The 16,632-nt window shown below is 48.4% G+C and overlaps 6 protein-coding genes across 6 annotated transcripts; 4 read left to right on the top strand and 2 right to left on the bottom strand.

Annotated features, from left to right (window-relative positions):
• Positions 1-1,492: 1,492 nt before the first annotated feature.
• Positions 1,493-2,687, top strand: BDV38DRAFT_288943 (uncharacterized protein; the record flags this gene model as incomplete). The annotated part of the gene is made up of 3 exons (XM_032061142.1): positions 1,493-1,960; positions 2,054-2,453; positions 2,533-2,687. 3 exons carry the CDS (start codon positions 1,493-1,495, stop codon positions 2,685-2,687), a joined length of 1,023 nt encoding a protein of 340 aa, XP_031907254.1.
• Positions 2,688-4,247: 1,560 nt separating this feature from the next.
• BDV38DRAFT_290635 (Inosine/uridine-preferring nucleoside hydrolase domain-containing protein) lies at positions 4,248-6,383 on the bottom strand. Its single transcript, XM_032061526.1, has 4 exons — positions 5,467-6,383; positions 4,902-5,410; positions 4,602-4,848; positions 4,248-4,538 (listed from the first exon to the last, which is right to left on the bottom strand). Exons 1-4 carry the CDS (start codon positions 5,639-5,641, stop codon positions 4,363-4,365), a joined length of 1,107 nt encoding a protein of 368 aa, XP_031907253.1. The 5' UTR covers positions 5,642-6,383; the 3' UTR covers positions 4,248-4,362.
• Positions 6,384-6,906: 523 nt separating this feature from the next.
• BDV38DRAFT_30959 (WD40 repeat domain-containing protein) lies at positions 6,907-10,454 on the bottom strand. The gene is made up of 4 exons (XM_032063152.1): positions 9,749-10,454; positions 9,419-9,690; positions 7,135-9,364; positions 6,907-7,083 (listed from the first exon to the last, which is right to left on the bottom strand). Exons 1-4 carry the CDS (start codon positions 10,286-10,288, stop codon positions 7,033-7,035), a joined length of 3,093 nt encoding a protein of 1,030 aa, XP_031907252.1. The 5' UTR covers positions 10,289-10,454; the 3' UTR covers positions 6,907-7,032.
• A 1,534-nt stretch (positions 10,455-11,988) lies between these two features.
• On the top strand, positions 11,989-13,289 carry rrg9 (mitochondrial ribosome assembly protein RRG9). The gene has a single exon (XM_032063151.1). The coding sequence runs from the start codon at positions 12,068-12,070 to the stop codon at positions 12,947-12,949; it is 882 nt and encodes a 293-aa protein (XP_031907250.1). The 5' UTR covers positions 11,989-12,067; the 3' UTR covers positions 12,950-13,289.
• On the top strand, positions 12,448-13,231 carry BDV38DRAFT_265261 (uncharacterized protein). The gene has a single exon (XM_032056344.1). It carries the CDS (start codon positions 12,974-12,976, stop codon positions 13,148-13,150), a length of 177 nt encoding a protein of 58 aa, XP_031907251.1. The 5' UTR covers positions 12,448-12,973; the 3' UTR covers positions 13,151-13,231.
• Positions 13,290-13,671: 382 nt separating the features above from the next.
• BDV38DRAFT_30924 (putative intracellular protein transport protein (Sat1)) lies at positions 13,672-16,490 on the top strand. The gene is made up of 3 exons (XM_032063148.1): positions 13,672-14,302; positions 14,371-15,444; positions 15,503-16,490. The coding sequence occupies exons 1-3, from the start codon at positions 13,765-13,767 to the stop codon at positions 16,384-16,386; spliced, it is 2,496 nt and encodes an 831-aa protein (XP_031907249.1). The 5' UTR covers positions 13,672-13,764; the 3' UTR covers positions 16,387-16,490.
• Positions 16,491-16,632: the final 142 nt, after the last annotated feature.

Raw genomic sequence — 16,632 nt, 5'->3', positions numbered from 1 at the left:
AAAAAAAAAAAAAAAGAAAAGAAAAAAGTGTATACACTCATCCAGATAACAAAGGAAATGGAAGATGTGCTGCCTGATGTGCGTCATATTGCCCTGCAATTATGATGAAAGGGTTCGTCTTTTCTAGAAACCCATATCGGAGCTTGTCAAGGAAAATTTCTCGCACTAGTTTCTTTGTCCCTCTAAATAGGTTCTTAGATTCATAATCCATCGCATGTCCGGTTTTCTCATTTCACCAGGGCGCTCTTTTCTACCCTTAAATCATAAACCGTTCGGATAGTGGGGATTTTCACTAGTCAAGGTACCAAGTAACGTCTCTCAGTCAAAACAGACACTGCATGGATAATCCTGATAATAATCTTTACTATGTAATTATACCGTAAGCTAACAAATAAAGCTCCGAGAATCATAAAGACCGAGGATCGTCATTGCCACGAAGCGGTTATCTCGTGATACGTTACCACAGACAAGTTCCGGCTGGCGGCATCAACCGCCACATACGTCGGTGCAGTTGAATAGACACACAGCAGCCTCTTGAACTACACTCATTTCAAAGACATTCTTCATTGTCCCAATCACGATATTGTAGCTTATAAGTCGTGTAACATACAATCAACATCATGTATAACCAAAACACCCAATGTGTATACATATCGGTACATAGGTTTTCTGTTCACATTAGTCATGGGTACGATTTCGGTGAGAACAAGCATATCCAGCCAAGGATTCCGGGTAACCTGGGCGCCTGGACTCGAGCTAAGGCAATTAGAGGGCCTCTATCCGGCCAGCCAAGGCCGGATGCCAAGTGATCCTATGGAAGAGCTATTCCTCCCCTGTCTGGGCAGGGCCGAAGCAAAGTTTGCGGCTTTAATCAGTGAAAAGAAAGTTGTGTAGCGGCTTGAACCTCCTATGAATGCCCTCTCACTTCGACATGTTCGTATAATCTTCGATTGTATTGTTCCCTCAGCTTCTAGAATCCTCATGGAAAAGTGCCCGACACGGCACGGGCGACGCTGATCAGACTCGTGTGGGTTGCTTCTGCATAAAAGGGCAACTCTAGTATCCATCATGGATACCTGATTCTGTATCCTTATTTGTAGAAGGTTTATGTACATTCCAGCACATCACGTGGGATGCCTTCAGGCATAACAGTCTGGGTATTCAGGCGCTCAATGATCGACGCTTTCATTCGGCTGTTTTCGGGATTTAATTGGCAGGCAACATATTCCAGTCTCGGCCTAGACTCAAGCCCGTGACCCGCTACCGCTCGAAACTGGCTTGACCGCCTGCCGCATCGGAGCACTCCGCCTTTCCAACCGCATCCACTTGACACTAACTCCAGTCACTGCATCCAGTGTTGTGTCTGTCACTTTGAATATTGACATTATCTTGGTTCCTGACAACTCTGTCTATCCTCTATATTCAGGGAAAAGCCCACAGTTGAACCCTTTGTTCCTTTTATCGCCTTCTTCTATCGCCCTGTTGGAGGAGGATGTGCCCCGATATCAACTCACTTCCCCCGTCGCGTTCCTCTTCTGCCTCCCCGCGTCAAACACGGAATCTCCCCACTTCTTCTGACAGCCAGCAGCATTCTTCATCCGGGTTCTCCCCTGCATTGGCCACCGTGAGTAATAATAACAACAATAATCAGAACAACTATCATCATACCTCGGAGGTCCCTCGTCGGCCTTCCCGCAGCTCTCGTGCGGGCATGTCGGGGCCAGAGCGACGCCGGTCCGCTGCCGGTGCCAACTTTAACCTGAATAATAATGAGCCGACTGGGGACTCCATGGCCCCGTCCGACCACCGCTCCTCACTAGGTCCTCATGGACTTCGGACGTCTAGCCCATCGAGCCTCGGAGGCAGCCCGATTATTGCGACCGGGGACCCGCATCACCAACGTGCCCCTTCGTTGGGGGAGCTGCATCAAGAATTGGAGCAGGAGCAAGAAGCCCAAGTGGTATGATCCCGACCGTCACCGTATCATTGCCGTGGCGGTTAAATTGCCACACCCCCTTGTCGATACATGTCAACTAATCTGGATTTCGGTTAGAACCGACTCTTACATATGATCCGAACCCAACAAACTCAACTGCAGCAATTACAGCAGCAGCAACAGCAACAGGGTACCCAGGGCACGGCTATCGATGATTCGGACCGCTCTGCGTTTCCTACCATCCCACCCGTCTCGGCTGGCGGCAGTCGAACATCAACTCAATTTCCCTCGTCGCTGTCCAGCCGCCGACCCTCACGGCCGTCGAGCCAGGCGGCGTCGCCTAGTCTCCGACCGCTGTCCGATGCACCCCGCGGGCCGGAGGGACCTGAGTGGATCGCGGGCACCAGTGAGAGCCCGGCACGACGGAGCAGCCGTGACGAAGGTGCATACTACCAGGCCGAAGCCGCAATGCTTGCGAGGGAGAATCAAATTTTGCGACAGCGCATTCGGGATTTAGGTGAGTGGTTTTTTTTTTTTAAAGTTTTTACTAGTTCATGTTTCGCACCCACCAGGACCTAGTTAACCAGAGAACAAAGAACGCCAGGTGAGTGAGTTGACCATTTCACCCACTCGGGGTGGTGTGCGGTCGGGCGAGATCGCCGCAACTCCTGCCACAGAAGGCGGCGCAACTGCCGATCCCCATGCGACTGTTGGAGTCGGATCGACCAGTGAACCCGTGGATAAGACCTGATTGGACAAATGCAATGCCTGCATTTGAGGACGGAGTATTTCATGGTGTGCTTCTCCAGATTTTAGGACGATCAATACGGAGTACATGTCTCTTACAGCGGGCAACCGCAGTTCAAGGTTATATGCATTGTCTACCTCTATGAGCTGGGTCCCGCTCTGGTCGTATGCGTGCCACCTAGAAGTTGTCTATACGAACCAGCGATCCGAGCGCGAGCCTGCAGTCATCCCGCCGGATATGAACAATCATCACACCTAATCACAATAAGTCTCGGGTACGATTTGTGGCTGTAGGGCCAGGAGACCCCTACCTTGAGGTGTCAGCAATGGTGGCTTAAACCGAGACACTATTGTACTGTGCATATTGGGCCCCCAACATGGCCAGAGCCGTTATAAGAGGCGTTTGCTAATTTAGTAATAATAACTTCTTTGTGTTCTCGTATCCCTTCTTTACCATAGAATTACCCCCATTATCAAGGGACGCAACAACTCGAACTGGGCAAAGGTAGAAGAAAAAGAAAAAAAAAGATTAAAAGAAATTGCCCGCAATCTCTACCCCACATGGATGTAGCCATTTTTCGAAGACATGACACATCCCGTAATATCCCCAACCCTAAAAAGAAATTTTCCATCACCCCCGAACCATAAGCTCCCAATGTATGGAATACACCATATTTTCTTTACACTGCGCCTCTTTACTTAGTCTACCCCTTGCCTACAACAACAATCTCCACCTCCTTAGCTCCATCATAACGCCCAGGCCCCGAATGTTCAATCAAGATACTCCGCAGTCAGATGATCTCCTAACTGGAATCCCACTGCTCAATGATCCTCTTTAAATTTCTGAACCCTATACCGCTAGTCTCACCCAAATCAAACTTTCCCTCAATCAACGGCAAAGTACTTTTATCTAAATATTATGAGGCACTACCTGTGTTTTTCCAGACAAGCACATTATCACCCTGAAACAGGCATTAAAAGGCAAACTGGCACACACACACACACACACACACACACACAGTAATACGGCGCTGTGACTATAGATCTGCGCATGGCCCTCATCTACTTTCATCCCTAATTTCCCCTCTTCTCACCCTCCGATAGCATGTTGCTTCTATTATTCCTTCGTCCTACCACCTGTACTTACTGTAATTGTGTCCGCAGTGAATTGCTGTGTCGTACTAGCATTATCTGTACAAATTCCTGCAACATATTACTTCACATCACCAACTAGACACAGCACATCATTTAAAAGGTAGACACTCAAGAATAGCGTTTCTTGGACAGGGTCACATCAGACCATACCTCAACTTTATCCATAGCAGAGGAGAGATCTCTTCACCTCGTCTAGATCTCATGCTTTATGGAGAGTTCGAAAATCACATACTAACACAGAGCACAGCCATGTGGTTCGGACCATGTACGTGGATGGCTTGGGTATTGTCTAATTGATAACCTTGGGTTTACTGCACCTGTTGACATTTTCTTTGTAACACAAGATCTTCTATCTGGTCTGAATATATTCACTATGTGTGTGACCCAATAAAGCTTGAAAGGACTAGTCCGGCAACGTTTGTCATACAAAAAGTCTCTATGACCTCATAGCCCCAACCGTTCTATATCTATAATCAAGATAAGTGCCGTCATACCCTAAGATAGCCATGACAAAGGATATCCACTCAAGGACACGTGGGAGGCTTCCACATAGCCTGCTTCATCATGTCCTTGAGTTTTAAGCCATCGATCCGGTTCACATAGGTGACATTGCGCACGCCCGGTGGCTTAAGCATGGCCTGGTAGACATGGATGTTTCCGTAATTAGGACTTCCATAAGAGATATCGACATCGATATAGGCTACCAAGTAGTTAGTAACGTCACTCCCTGTTGAGAAATACAGAATCCAGACATCTCACTTACCAGTCGTAGTATTAGTAGCAAGAGAACGGTCAACCATGAGGGCAGCCGCAGTCTCATCCCAAAAAGGAAACTCAGTGCCATAGTGGTCATGGAAGAGCTTGGTATACTCATTCTTGACCGTGTAGACCTCATCGAGGTACTCTTGTGTTGACTGCACCTGATTGGCCACGTTTCCAGCAATAATGATCTCGGGAAATTCTGCATTAAGAGCAATTTTTGCAGCTTCCGGGTCGATCATCAAGTTGATCTGTGATTGCTGTTACTTAACTTATCCTTGGGAGTGCGGGTTAGTACACCTACATCGGAGTTGATGTCCGCCTGCAAATAATCACCTGTGACCTGATACATATTCACATCCACATAGCCTCCCATGATGACCAGTTCCTTGGCCAGGAAAGCGAAATCGGGATCCATTCGCACTGCTAAGGCGATGTTGGTCAGCGCCCCGGCGGAGTAGATGGAGACTTGATGCGGATATTTGTGGACCATCTCAACCATGAAGTTGGCGGCAGACGTGGAGTGGTTGATCTTAGTAGTTGGGAAACCCTCAACAAAAGCGGGCTTGACGATCCGATTTGGATTCCCTGATGTTGGGTCATTACCGAGTGCTTCTGCTGTTGCATTCTCTAGAGCAAAAGCGCCTTCCCAGGGGAGTTTGCCGTGCACGCTTTCCCATGCCTGGAAGCGCTCCGGTGTATTGATTAGGGGATAGGTGGCGCCCGCATAGACTGGTATGCAGCTGAGGTTCCCGACCTCTAAGTTGGCTAGTGCATGATATGCGCATTGACGCTGCCAGGAATTGGCAGTATCTAGAAGGGTGTTAGAGCAGTGGCTAGTACTGTATAAGAAAGCATGAGGAGCTCACCGGAGACTAGCCCCAAAACCTGGACGTCGTTCTTGAGTGCGATCAAGAATGGAAGAAAGCTAACTGCCCCCCAGTCGTTATCCAGGATAGCATATCTATTTCCGGGTTGGCTCATGGGTGAACCCAGGGCCAGGGAAAGAAATAACAACGATGAAAGAGAGCGAGTGGGCCACATCTTTACAGAAGGGGCGTTTAAGTCTCAGGAATTGAATGATTTCTCCGCACGACGGCTCGGGTTGCATTTATATGCTTGGTAATTGTGATGGTGGGTCAGGCTCAACCGGACTGCTCTTCACTGGATTTCGGCCATGATCTTAACCGTCACCCTATCGTGCACCATAGCACCTATCGGCTTTTCCTCACCACACAATAGCCTTCGTTGGTTGGGACCCTAGCGGAAAGAAAAGGTGGGTATAGATAACGATCAGCGTCTACATTTCCTATGCGGGTAGGTGTTCACGGGTCGAGTTTTTCTGAAGTAATGAGCAGATGTCTTTCCCCTGAATTCGGTGGTCAATTAGAGCCAGCGCAGAGAACATCCTATAGTGGTAACTCATTGACCATTTAATCATATGGAGAATATCTCACCTCCTGTCCTTGAATTTGGTCGTAGGAAGGCGTAATGGTATCATAGCATATCTCCCAGGGCGAGATTCGGAGGCATGAGAGTGGAGATAAGACTGCTGATAAACAGACTCGGCAGTTTCTTATCTTCACTAGAGGAATTACCGACAATGGTGCCACGGTAAATGCAAGTGGTGCTTCGGAGTTATCATGCAGTCACTTGTTCCACTGCTTTTTGTCCCAAGAGCTTAAAGGCTTATCAAAAATGGCAGGCTGGGAAAATAGGAAGTCCAGATACTCGTGTTCAATACAAGTAAACCAAAAACTGTTACCCGTTTAATAGGGAACGGACATCACGATTATGTCGAACAGGCTTCATTCAGCTCTGAGCGGGGTTTTGAAAACACTGTCAATATAAAAATAGGGGTTTGGGGGGCTGCGATCAACAAGGCTTCCCCGCCACCCGTAGGAAAGACTGGGTATCATTTTAAGTTCGAACAGGAGAAGATAACAAGGGCTTTGGTGAAGCCAAAAGGGAATACAAAAGAAGGAGGGGAGGAGAAGAAAACACAGGTGAACAGGGATGACAGAGATATTCGAACTACCCAACAGGGCAAATGGCTGTGGTTGCAAATGCACACGATCTGGAAAAATAAGAGAAAAAGAAATGGAAATAAAGATAGAGATAAAGGACTGGGAAAGATAGGGCGCCATTACCGAAGACTCCACAAGACCTGCTAAAGAACCCATTAAAAGCCAAAGAAAAAAAAAACATCCGCAATGCTAGGGAAGATCACTCTCAAACATAAGTAACCCAAAATAAAGTACCCTTCGCTTTTCCCATGCAAAGTGAGATTGGTAATCCCCAGTCCGATATAGAAGTTTTCATAGCCCACAAGATGCACTGTGGAAAAGACGACGAAAATGTTGAACTCGAAACGATCGGGACAAGATTGTATAAAGCGTTCAATGGCGTAAAAGAGTGACATGGAATATATTTCATCACTCCGCATATTCTTCGGTCGAGTGACTACTGGAAGATGTCGGGGATTGCTTCTGACTCAAGTTAGGAGTTGAACGGGCATGGATATTGAGATTACGAACCGAGGACTCTCCTATGTTCAAGTTTTCATTTTCTTTTCCACTGCCGTCGGTCTCAGTTCCAGTGCTTTCACTGCCCTTTGTCCGAGAATGTAAAGCGCGTAGCGTAAGCCCAAGTTCCCGCTCCAGCTCTTTTTGAGAGGGCAGATTCTCTTTCGTTCCATTAAGTTTCTTTCTATAAGCTCGCAGTGTACGGCAGACTTGTTCGGTAGACATGTTAAGGCTGCCAAACTCAGTCTTTCCGCCATACCTAGTACGGGATCGGATGTCTAATGGTGAGCGGTGATTGCTGTGGCTTAAGTGGCTGGTCTTTTTCGCGGGGGTTGACTTGGGACTAGGAGGCGACGGTGTCCTACGTAATCTCTCTAGGCGCGAGCTGGAGCGTGCTGATGCTGGTGTCGGTGTCGCTGGCGTAGCATCTCCATTCTTGGTCGACGAGGGCGCAAGAGAAAGTTTTGACAACTTGCGTATGAGTGGCGGAGATTGCTCGCGCGTCGGTGTAGAGGTCCCTGTCCCATGCTCATGTCGAAATTCGGCAAGTTCATTCTTTGATAGGATCTTCCGTATAGGAGGTCTAGAAAGGGCCATCTCCTTTGCACCCTCATCTTCCTCCTTCGACGTGGTTCTGGTGATTTCTTGCGCTTGGAGGGGCTGCACTGAAATGTTCCACATCATCACAACACCGTCCATACCTGAGCTTATCAATGTGCGTACGACGGTTCGACTGGACGGATCAGGGTTCCTTTCTAGCAACTGCACGTCACTGACACCCTCTGTATGGCCGAATTCACCAGTGAGTAATACACCTCGGTCCAAGTCATACACACGTATCGACTTATCAGTGCTGGCCACTCCTATTAATAGCTTGGGACTATGTCCCAAGATTTCCCCAGCTACTGTCAATGCACCCATTACCACAGCATCATTTGAATCGGAATCGACAGCTCGGATAGAATTCAGATGGCGGCCGGACGGTATCTCATATTGGTGTACACATCGGTCTGCCGTGGATATGACAAGGACATCTGCATCATCTGCGGACAAGGACATAGAGACCGGGGACGATTTCAATGTTATGACTTTGGAAATCATGTAAGCAATCGAAACACCGTCATCGGCCTCTCGGGTCACACGCTCCCTAATCAGTACTGTGCGATCAGCCGAGCATGAGAGAAGGTTTTCCCCATCGTTGATAAAAAGAACCTGCCCCACAGCGCCTACGTGGTCATCCATCGTTTGGACTAACTTTAGGTTGTCTTCTGTTATCTGAAAAAGCTGTACCATGCGGTCACGGCCGCAGCTGGCGATGAGACAAGAGTCGAAAGTTGTGCTCAACGCAATACCAGTGACTTCGGCTCCATGAGCTCGGACTTGATTCATGCACTTCCAAGACTGTCCTTCTAGCACTCGTAACACACCGAATTTATCGCCAGAAACGAACACATTCATCTCATCGCTGGCCCTCACTACCCTCAATTCATTTGAGGCTTCCTCATCGACACCCGGAACTTCCTCCAAAGGAATGACTCGAGAACCCCGGCACTTGCCAAGAGTGTCCCAGAAGTTCACTGTGCCATTACATGACCACGTGAAGAAATCGGCCTCCAGGTCATTCGGTACTTTTAATGGACCGATCCCAAGCACAGCATCTCGATGAGCAGGCATAGTGGTCTCCACGTGGCTCTGTTCATCGTCCATGGCATCAAACGGGTAGATATGGATAGCTCTGGTCGTATCCACTGTAACTATGTGCGTTGTCAGAGATCCCATGCATGTGATAGCAGGCCCTCTGCCTTTCTGTTCCTCGGAGGGCGTTTCAGAAAGGCCAGGCGACAAGGGGGCAGCAGATGATTGTAGAACCTCAAATGGGAATCTCTGCATTCGCCTGCCTCGACCGCCAGCCCATACACAGGAACGATCCGAGTCCACCATCAAGGACGTGATGCTGAAACCCACGTTCTCCACCAGAGTTATTTTCTGAGAACCCTCTGCGTCACTGAGAAAACACAGCGCACCCGTATCCGTGCCTACCACGGCCTCATGATCAGAAACGCTTGCCACGCTTGTAAACGTGCTCTCTGCCAAAGACCCCAGTAAACAGTTTCTTCCAGACAGTGCTCGCGGAGCAAAGCTAGGTGAACTAGGGGCGGATTCCATGTTGTGGCGAGTCTTAGTAGGCGATGCAGGTCTTGTTTCTGGCAGTCTCCAGACTTTGACGTGTCGAACTCCCACCCTAAATATGATTTAGTCCCCTTATCATGTCATTGAATTGTCTGGAGAGACCTACGTGATCAAAGTTTGACCCATGAAGCACATGTCCCGTATCGAAGACGTGCATTTGTTGGTTAAATGGAGCTTTGCGGCGCCACTTTTCAGACTGACCGACCAAACAAACAGAAAGCCGTCATTAGTGTCACCAAGCGTAGCTAGGTACTGGGAGTCACTGCTAAAAGCAAGCCCGCGGACGCCGAAGGTATGTTCAGTAAGGATTGACAGCGGAACATCGGAAGGGGCGTCTTTAGCAGTTGAGTAGATCAAGACTCTAGGGCCATATCCAGTCTAGAAGAAGATCAGTAAACACTGCACTATGGCCAGATTGGGTGTTTGAACCACGCACCTCGCCCACAGCAAGGAATCTCCCATTTGGGCTAATTGAAACGCTTGTAACTGCTTTTACTCTTTCTCGTGAAGACCAGGCGCGGCTGCTGTTGCTTTCTGCCAGCTCATTCGCCGGTGCGCCGTTGAGAATGGCGCTATGTGCTGTGGACTTAACGCCTGATAACGGCCTGGTGCGAGTATCTGGTGTACTTGGAGGAGTAGATTGATGGTAGAACGAAGTGACAGGGTGGACACTCGAGGCAGAGGGGCGTGCTCGGAAGAAGCGTTGATTCACATTGCCCGCCTCGTCTAATTCAGCCAGGATGGCTGCTGAACCGGCGCAAATGGCAAACGATTTGCTCTGGTCATGACTGGAAAACCCATGGGGAGAAGTTGTAGTCGTACCGATCACGGTCTGTAGGGATAAGGTTGCCTGGTGTTGCGGTGCTTTGTTGGGAGTCCGCGGGGGTCTCAAGCCTGGAGAATTGGTGGGTGTGATTCGAAGGGACGAGCCTGCGCCAACTGCTTTGCCTTTGGCGTTCAACGAGTTGTACGCCATGACCAGTTTGGGATGGATCTGGTCAAAATCATTCAGAAACCTCTATGGACAAAGTCTCAAATTTTGAACGTATGTCTCGACTAGGGTTTTGGTCGCGCTTTCGGCTGGTAGCTTTCACAAGCTATTTCGGTGTCATTCAGTAATTCGCAACCAGAAGAAACCAGAGAAAGCAAATAGGTAAGAATATGTTTTCTTGCTTTGCAGCAGTAAGCCTCTTGATTACAGTGGTGATAGACTGAACTTGGCAGGCGAGGCGTTTTGTGGGTGATAGCACAAATGTGGGAGGGGTGAAGGAATGACTGAGCTCGGGGAGCTCAGAAAGAAGCTCAGTCGATGTGGACCGGGTATAAAGGAGCGACCAATAGGTTGGGGTGGGAAGGGAGAAAGAGGGAAGAAAAGACCAAAAGGCGAAAAGAGAGATTAGCGAAGGTACGGAAGACTGAAGGTAGAAATGAAGCTGAAAGGAATGGAAGCAGGGAGCACAACTGCGTATGTCCGTCAGTAAACAAGGTGTTTTTGCGGCATTCCAGCGGGCGGAGAATATCCCAAAGAAACCAACTCACGAGACGAATGATGAATGAATAAATGAAAGATGGATTGGCGAACCTCTCTCAGCCCTTAATCCTTGGCGCAGAGAGAGGATCTGACAGAGGGAAAGAGACAAACCTTTTAGCTCTCAAGCTAAGGGTATCTTAAGATCCATCAACTAAAAGGGAGATCATTTACTTGAATGAGACTCCCTTTTGTTCTTTATTTGGGAGATGACAACCCTATACTCCTTTGGGCGAATACCGCCAATTTTAAGTTCATCTGGAAAGAAGTAAATTAAATGAAGGGTCACCTCCATACATACGGGAAATCCTCCGGAAGGGAAGAGGGAAATTGGCTAATTTTGAACCTAGGTCTGAAAATGAAAAACAAAAAAAGGAAAACCAGAAAAGAAAAGAAAGAGAAAAAAAAAGGAGCATGTTTGGCTGGGCACCAAGCGCGCTTGAACTCCCCTTGTGGATCAGTCACAGAGCACCAAGTGGTCTAGTCTTCTAGTTAGTCTCATACTGGATGTGGAGATGCCAATCATTTCTTCCCAGAATGGTAATTCAGGGAATCCTTAAACAAAACCCCCATTCAAAACTTCGAATATAAAAGGGAAGGGATAATCCTTTCCACCTTAAGCCATAGCAACACTTCAGCACTTCTCTGACGCAAGGACAACTGGTGAGGGATGATAGGGGACACAAGATGTAGCTAGGCTATGTTCACTATATTACAGCTGAACAGCAGCTGTATAAACAGTTGGCGCGTGTATGATAGCACTGAGCCTTCGAGCAATACTGGCGAGCTTAGGATAGGATTCTCTCTCTGAGCTCACCTGTGGTATGCAACAATTTTGAGAGCTCTGAACTAGAAATATAGGGGTTAGGGTTTTATGGCAGAAAGTACTCCGTAATTGATATTTGGTGGATTAAGGTCTATTCCTTATTTGCCAGGGCCTCCATGGAGCTCCATTTGTCAATCACATACATATACCCTTGCGTTTATGGGGATTGAACTTTATTTTCTGTGACAGAATCGTTCAGGGCTACTTTTGTATCTTGATCTATTGTCAAAATCCAACATCAATCTAACCGCTTTCCGACAGGGTCACGTGGCCATCTTTATCGCCCGAGGTGGAAACTGTTCTGGATCTTTTCCAGATTTCTCTGCTATCGAACTTTTTCAGGTCAAAGATCGACAACATTCTCTCTTCGCTCCTCTATAGCTGCTTGAAGAGGCTTTACCATGGCAGCCTTCTGTGCCAGTTCTGCTAGGCTAGCTCTACCTACCCTTCTACGCAACGTTTATCGCTCCGAGTTTGCCTCTGAGCTTCATTCCTCCCGTCCCGTCTCTCTGCGTCAGGTGTCTTACTCCCATCACCGTTTTAGCAATGGCCGGAGTTTTGCTTCTCTCTCGAGGCTACTTGCTTCTCAACCAGGATCACACGCAAACTCACAGCCATCTTCGCCACCAGCCATCACTGAATCAAGTTCAGAACAACTAGATGCCGCTAGGGACGGTTCTGTTGGTGGAGCGCCTGCAAAGGATGCAGCAGACCGTCGTGATCGGCGGCACCCAAATAAACCTGCGAGAAAGATGAAGAAGGCAAAGTTTGCATCATCATCATCATCATCATCATCATCATCATCGCAAGCAGAACCTGATGCAGCCGCTGTCAAATCCTCTCGCGATAAGAAACATGCACGCAGTGACCGTACCTCCCCGGATTACAAACCTAAGAAGAAGAAGGAGCACTGGCAAGTTCAAAAAGAAGCCTTGAAGAAGAAATTCAAGGATGGATGGAATCCATCTAAAAAGCTTTCGCCCGACGCTCTCGAGGGTATCCGCCACTTACATGCCGTAGCTCCGGACAAGTTTACGACCCCTGTCCTTGCCGAGCAATTCCAGGTATCACCGGAAGCCATCAGGCGTATTTTAAGAAGCAAATGGCGTCCTTCCGAAGCAGAAATGGAGGACCGGCGCAAGCGATGGGAGAAGCGGCATGATCGAATCTGGAGTCATCTATCGGAGCTAGGTCTCCGACCGAAAACAAAACGCACAGAGGCCTTAGACGACTCAAACATACTGTATGGTAAGGGTGAAAAAGGCAACAAACCGTCGGAGTAATCTGTTGTCGTGTTTCAGAGAATCATGAAAGCATCGTGCATATTGAAGAGACATATAATACAGCTAATAGTACATAATAACGCCCAAAATTATTATTACTATTTCTCTTCTTATTCTCTTCCTCCCTATCTCTTTTTTCGTTTATTTTTTGTTTTTATTTTTGTCTTCTTTTTCCTTTCTCCTTACCCCATGGTCTTTTGAAATTCCCGGCATTGTGCAGAATCCCTAAGTTACTAGGCTCCATAATTAATGTGTCCCTTTTGCGGAGATATGTTTTACCAAGTGATTCTTCTGTATCACGTAAAACAAGCCCTATTGTTTTTTTTAGACTAAATTCTACGGCTATAAAATAAAATAAAAACAGGATAACATAAGATTTCATCCGGGGCATTTCATAAACACCTGCATTATCAACCCCAACCGAAGCGACTAAAAAACATGGAAAAGTCCCCGTTGGACTATAAACGACGCTAACCTTAAAAAGTGTCTGACGGTTACTCTCGATTTGGCCGACAAGGTGCATGCAACGCGACTCTGGCCCGTTCATTCACGCAGTTTTCTTTTTCTTTTTCGTTTTCGTTTTCCCTTTCCCCTCGTTCTCTCGCTTACGATGGCTCATTCAATTTGACAACATGGCATAAACGGCTATTGCCAATTGCTTCCCCACCTATCTTATTCATTTACCATATCGGCGGCGTTAAACGGAGGAGAAGCGGACAACCTCTGGTGGCGGCTGTTGGTACCCACCGTTTACCCCAAGCTTCTTGCTTCCTGCTGCTTTTCTCCGCCCATATGGTCACCTTGCGACCCTCGCCATGCCGTCGGACATCCAAGTCTTTGTGAAATGGAAAGATCAAACAATATTCGCCGGTGAAGATGTGGAATGTACAATAACTTTCAAGAACGTTGTGGAGGGAAATGTGGAGAGCAACAATGGCAGACAGCTCTCACCTCAGAGGAAATCGTCTCGACCGGGCAGTAGCACGCCTCACTCGGACTCCTTCTTCTCCCTGAAATCGCCGAGGAATCTATTCTCCAACCCAAATCGCCGATCCTCCACGACCTTCTCAAGGAGAACCCCGTCCCATCGCGTTTCTTCATCGTTAAGTTCACCATTGGTCGGTTCCCATAGCTTTCCGCCTCCTTCGACACCTCGCAATGGCCCACCCCCCAGTCACAAGCATAAGCGTTCCATTTCAATATTATCAATTGATAGCGAAGGAGGTGGGGATAGGACGCCAAAAACGTCTTCCCCCTTCAACCGCTCGAGGCCAGCCAGAGGGCATGGGCGTTCTGCGAGCTTGCAGGTGGTACCGAAGCGATTCGAAGGTTATGATGACATATTTCCTAAAAGTAGGTCACTTGATTTGGCATCCGCGCTCGATATCTCGTAACTTGCACTGACAGTGACTACAACCTAGGTGGGCGTCATACCACGCGGGGTGTCCCACCTCCTGAATCTCTCATGAACGTCTCTCCACAAAATCTACGAGTCGATGTGGATGCGGCGGCCAGGGCTAGTCGCTCTAGATCCGGTACGATGAGTCCGATTAAATCAGCCGAATCGCCGCGGGGGCCTGCACGTCGACCTCAATTACCTCCAATGGATTTCAAATTCCCACCTTCCGCGAGCGACATGAGCAATCCCCGACCCGGCGCATCACCAACGATACCGGCTGGGGAGCATGGCAACGCACTAATGGTAGCAAAGCCGAATGGTAAAGAGTCCTCTGCTTTAGCTGCGCCAGGTAACCTGCCGCAGCTTACCAAGATTATGTCGACGTCGAGCTTGAGTGGAAGCCATAGAAGCAGCGGTGAATTCTACTCTGTCGGGAATAATTCCTCAGAAACCCTGCAGTCGGAATACACGAACTACTCTATGACAGTCCCACGAACACCTGTGTCTCGACACGGGCGGCACATGTCCAGCGTTGACTCTGCGGCCTGGCTGCCCAACGGCCAGACGTTGCTCATGGGATATGCCCAGATAAGTGCATCATTCACAGTGGATGGCTCACTGATCAACCAGTCGTCTTTTGAGGAAGTCAAGAGGAAAGGCGTAGTGGGTGACCAAGGGAATGCTGCCGGTATATCCAATGGACGAAGCGCCGCAAGCAGCGATAAGAATCGTAAAGGAGGTGGTTTCTGGGGCGCTTTTAAATGGAACGCAATAGAAGAGTCCATTAACGGTCTACTTTCCAACAATGAGCTTGATGGTCTACGCGATATGCGAGGTGTCACCTCATCACGATCGATACCCTTACTATCCACACCCCAGTCGCTCCTCTTCGTGGATCTCCGACTAGCACCCGGAGAAGAGCAATCCTACTCATTTTCCTTCACTTTACCCCGTGGTCTCCCAGCAAGCCACAAGGGAAAGGCCATAAAGATCTCCTATAACCTAGTCATTGGCACACAACGACCAAGTGTCCGTAATGAACCGCAGCGTGTCAACCGCATTACTATACCGTTCCGTGTATTTAGCGGCGTCGATGGTAAGTAGCTCCATGTGGCTCATTAGTTCCTCTCTATGGCGCAACTAATGTACTGTAGGTCAAGGAGATATCCTTGGCCATGACTTGATGAACCCCTATGTGCTTCTCCGAGATGAAGCTAGAGTACAGAAGGCTCGGCCGAGTCCGCCACCATCTACTAAACCCAAAAGTATCAGCGGTACCACGTGGAACTCAGCGCCTGAGTTCTTAGGCTATGTGGATGATATTCTCGAACAACGCTCCCAGGGCGCTCTTCTGCAACCCCCTGAGACTCCTCTCGAGAAGCGCCCAAGCTACGACCTGTCGTTGGGCCCGCTGTCCTGCAAGGATGCCATTGATCTTGCGATTCTGCGAAGCAACCAGGCTCTTAACTCGTCGCGCAGCCCCAATCGATTTGAGATTGCACGTAATGGGCGTCGTATTGCCGTTGTGGTGCTCAATCGACCAGCTCATCGATTAGGGGAAACTATCATGGCTGCGGTGAACTTTGCCGGTGCTGCGCTTCCCTGCTATGCAATTCGAGCCACGCTAGAGACATCGGAGAAAGTGGCTGGGTCATTAGCAGTGCGGTCTGGCGCAAGCATCCGCCGTGCTACTCGAAAAGTGCATGCTTCTTTCTTCGAAAACACCTTGTATTCCACACGAGTCGTCTTTAGCCCTGCTATCCCCATCTCTGCTACCCCTACGATCCTAACTACTGGAGTCAACCATGAGTGGGAACTACGGTTTGAATTTGTGACGCCAACCATGCACACCGACCCAGGAATCGGCCCATCTGGCGCTACGTTACTCGAAACCGTGCATGAAGACGACCGGGGACGGATTATGAATGCTTTAGAGAACATCGGGTGTGAGTCGTTTGAGATTGCGATCCCTATCACGGTATATGGGGAGACAGTCCGAGAAAGACTCCCTGAGGAGAATGAAGGATACTCTATATAAATAATTTTGCGGTGGACATGGATTGGCATGTCCCTGCGGTCTCTATCTATATGGAAGGAATTACTATGTCCCTTTCTTAATGACTCTCATAGATATCCTCCCCATGCGTGGGGCAAATAAATGTATGTATGTTATTGGCAAGACATTGTTAACGAAGCGCAATCGAGATCGTCCGGGTTTTTTCTTTTTCTTTTTTCTTTGTCTCTATTTATTTCCCCCTTGGTCTTTGATTTAAATGTAATATAC

This window comes from Aspergillus pseudotamarii, assembly GCF_009193445.1.
Source record: "Aspergillus pseudotamarii strain CBS 117625 unplaced genomic scaffold BDV38scaffold_122, whole genome shotgun sequence".
Classification (NCBI taxonomy): Eukaryota; Fungi; Ascomycota; class Eurotiomycetes; order Eurotiales; family Aspergillaceae; genus Aspergillus; species Aspergillus pseudotamarii.
Note: the sequence above shows the minus strand (reverse complement) of the source record. Positions and strands in the feature narration are given on the sequence as shown.

Coding starts and splice junctions, on each gene's coding strand:
- BDV38DRAFT_290635 (XM_032061526.1), bottom strand. CDS start 5,641: ATGTGGCCCACTCGCTCTCTTTCATCGTTGTTATTTCTTTCCCTGGCC. Junction 4,849..4,901: donor AGGCGGACATCAACTCCGAT/GTAGGTGTACTA, acceptor CAGCAATCACAG/ATCAACTTGATGATCGACCC. Junction 4,539..4,601: donor TGCTACTAATACTACGACTG/GTAAGTGAGATG, acceptor ACTACTTGGTAG/CCTATATCGATGTCGATATC.
- BDV38DRAFT_30959 (XM_032063152.1), bottom strand. CDS start 10,288: ATGGCGTACAACTCGTTGAACGCCAAAGGCAAAGCAGTTGGCGCAGGC. Junction 9,365..9,418: donor ATGGGTCAAACTTTGATCAC/GTAGGTCTCTCC, acceptor AATCATATTTAG/GGTGGGAGTTCGACACGTCA. Junction 7,084..7,134: donor TGAACATAGGAGAGTCCTCG/GTTCGTAATCTC, acceptor TTGAGTCAGAAG/CAATCCCCGACATCTTCCAG.
- rrg9 (XM_032063151.1), top strand. CDS start 12,068: ATGGCAGCCTTCTGTGCCAGTTCTGCTAGGCTAGCTCTACCTACCCTT.
- BDV38DRAFT_265261 (XM_032056344.1), top strand. CDS start 12,974: ATGAAAGCATCGTGCATATTGAAGAGACATATAATACAGCTAATAGTA.
- BDV38DRAFT_30924 (XM_032063148.1), top strand. CDS start 13,765: ATGCCGTCGGACATCCAAGTCTTTGTGAAATGGAAAGATCAAACAATA. Junction 14,303..14,370: donor TGATGACATATTTCCTAAAA/GTAGGTCACTTG, acceptor ACTACAACCTAG/GTGGGCGTCATACCACGCGG. Junction 15,445..15,502: donor TGTATTTAGCGGCGTCGATG/GTAAGTAGCTCC, acceptor AATGTACTGTAG/GTCAAGGAGATATCCTTGGC.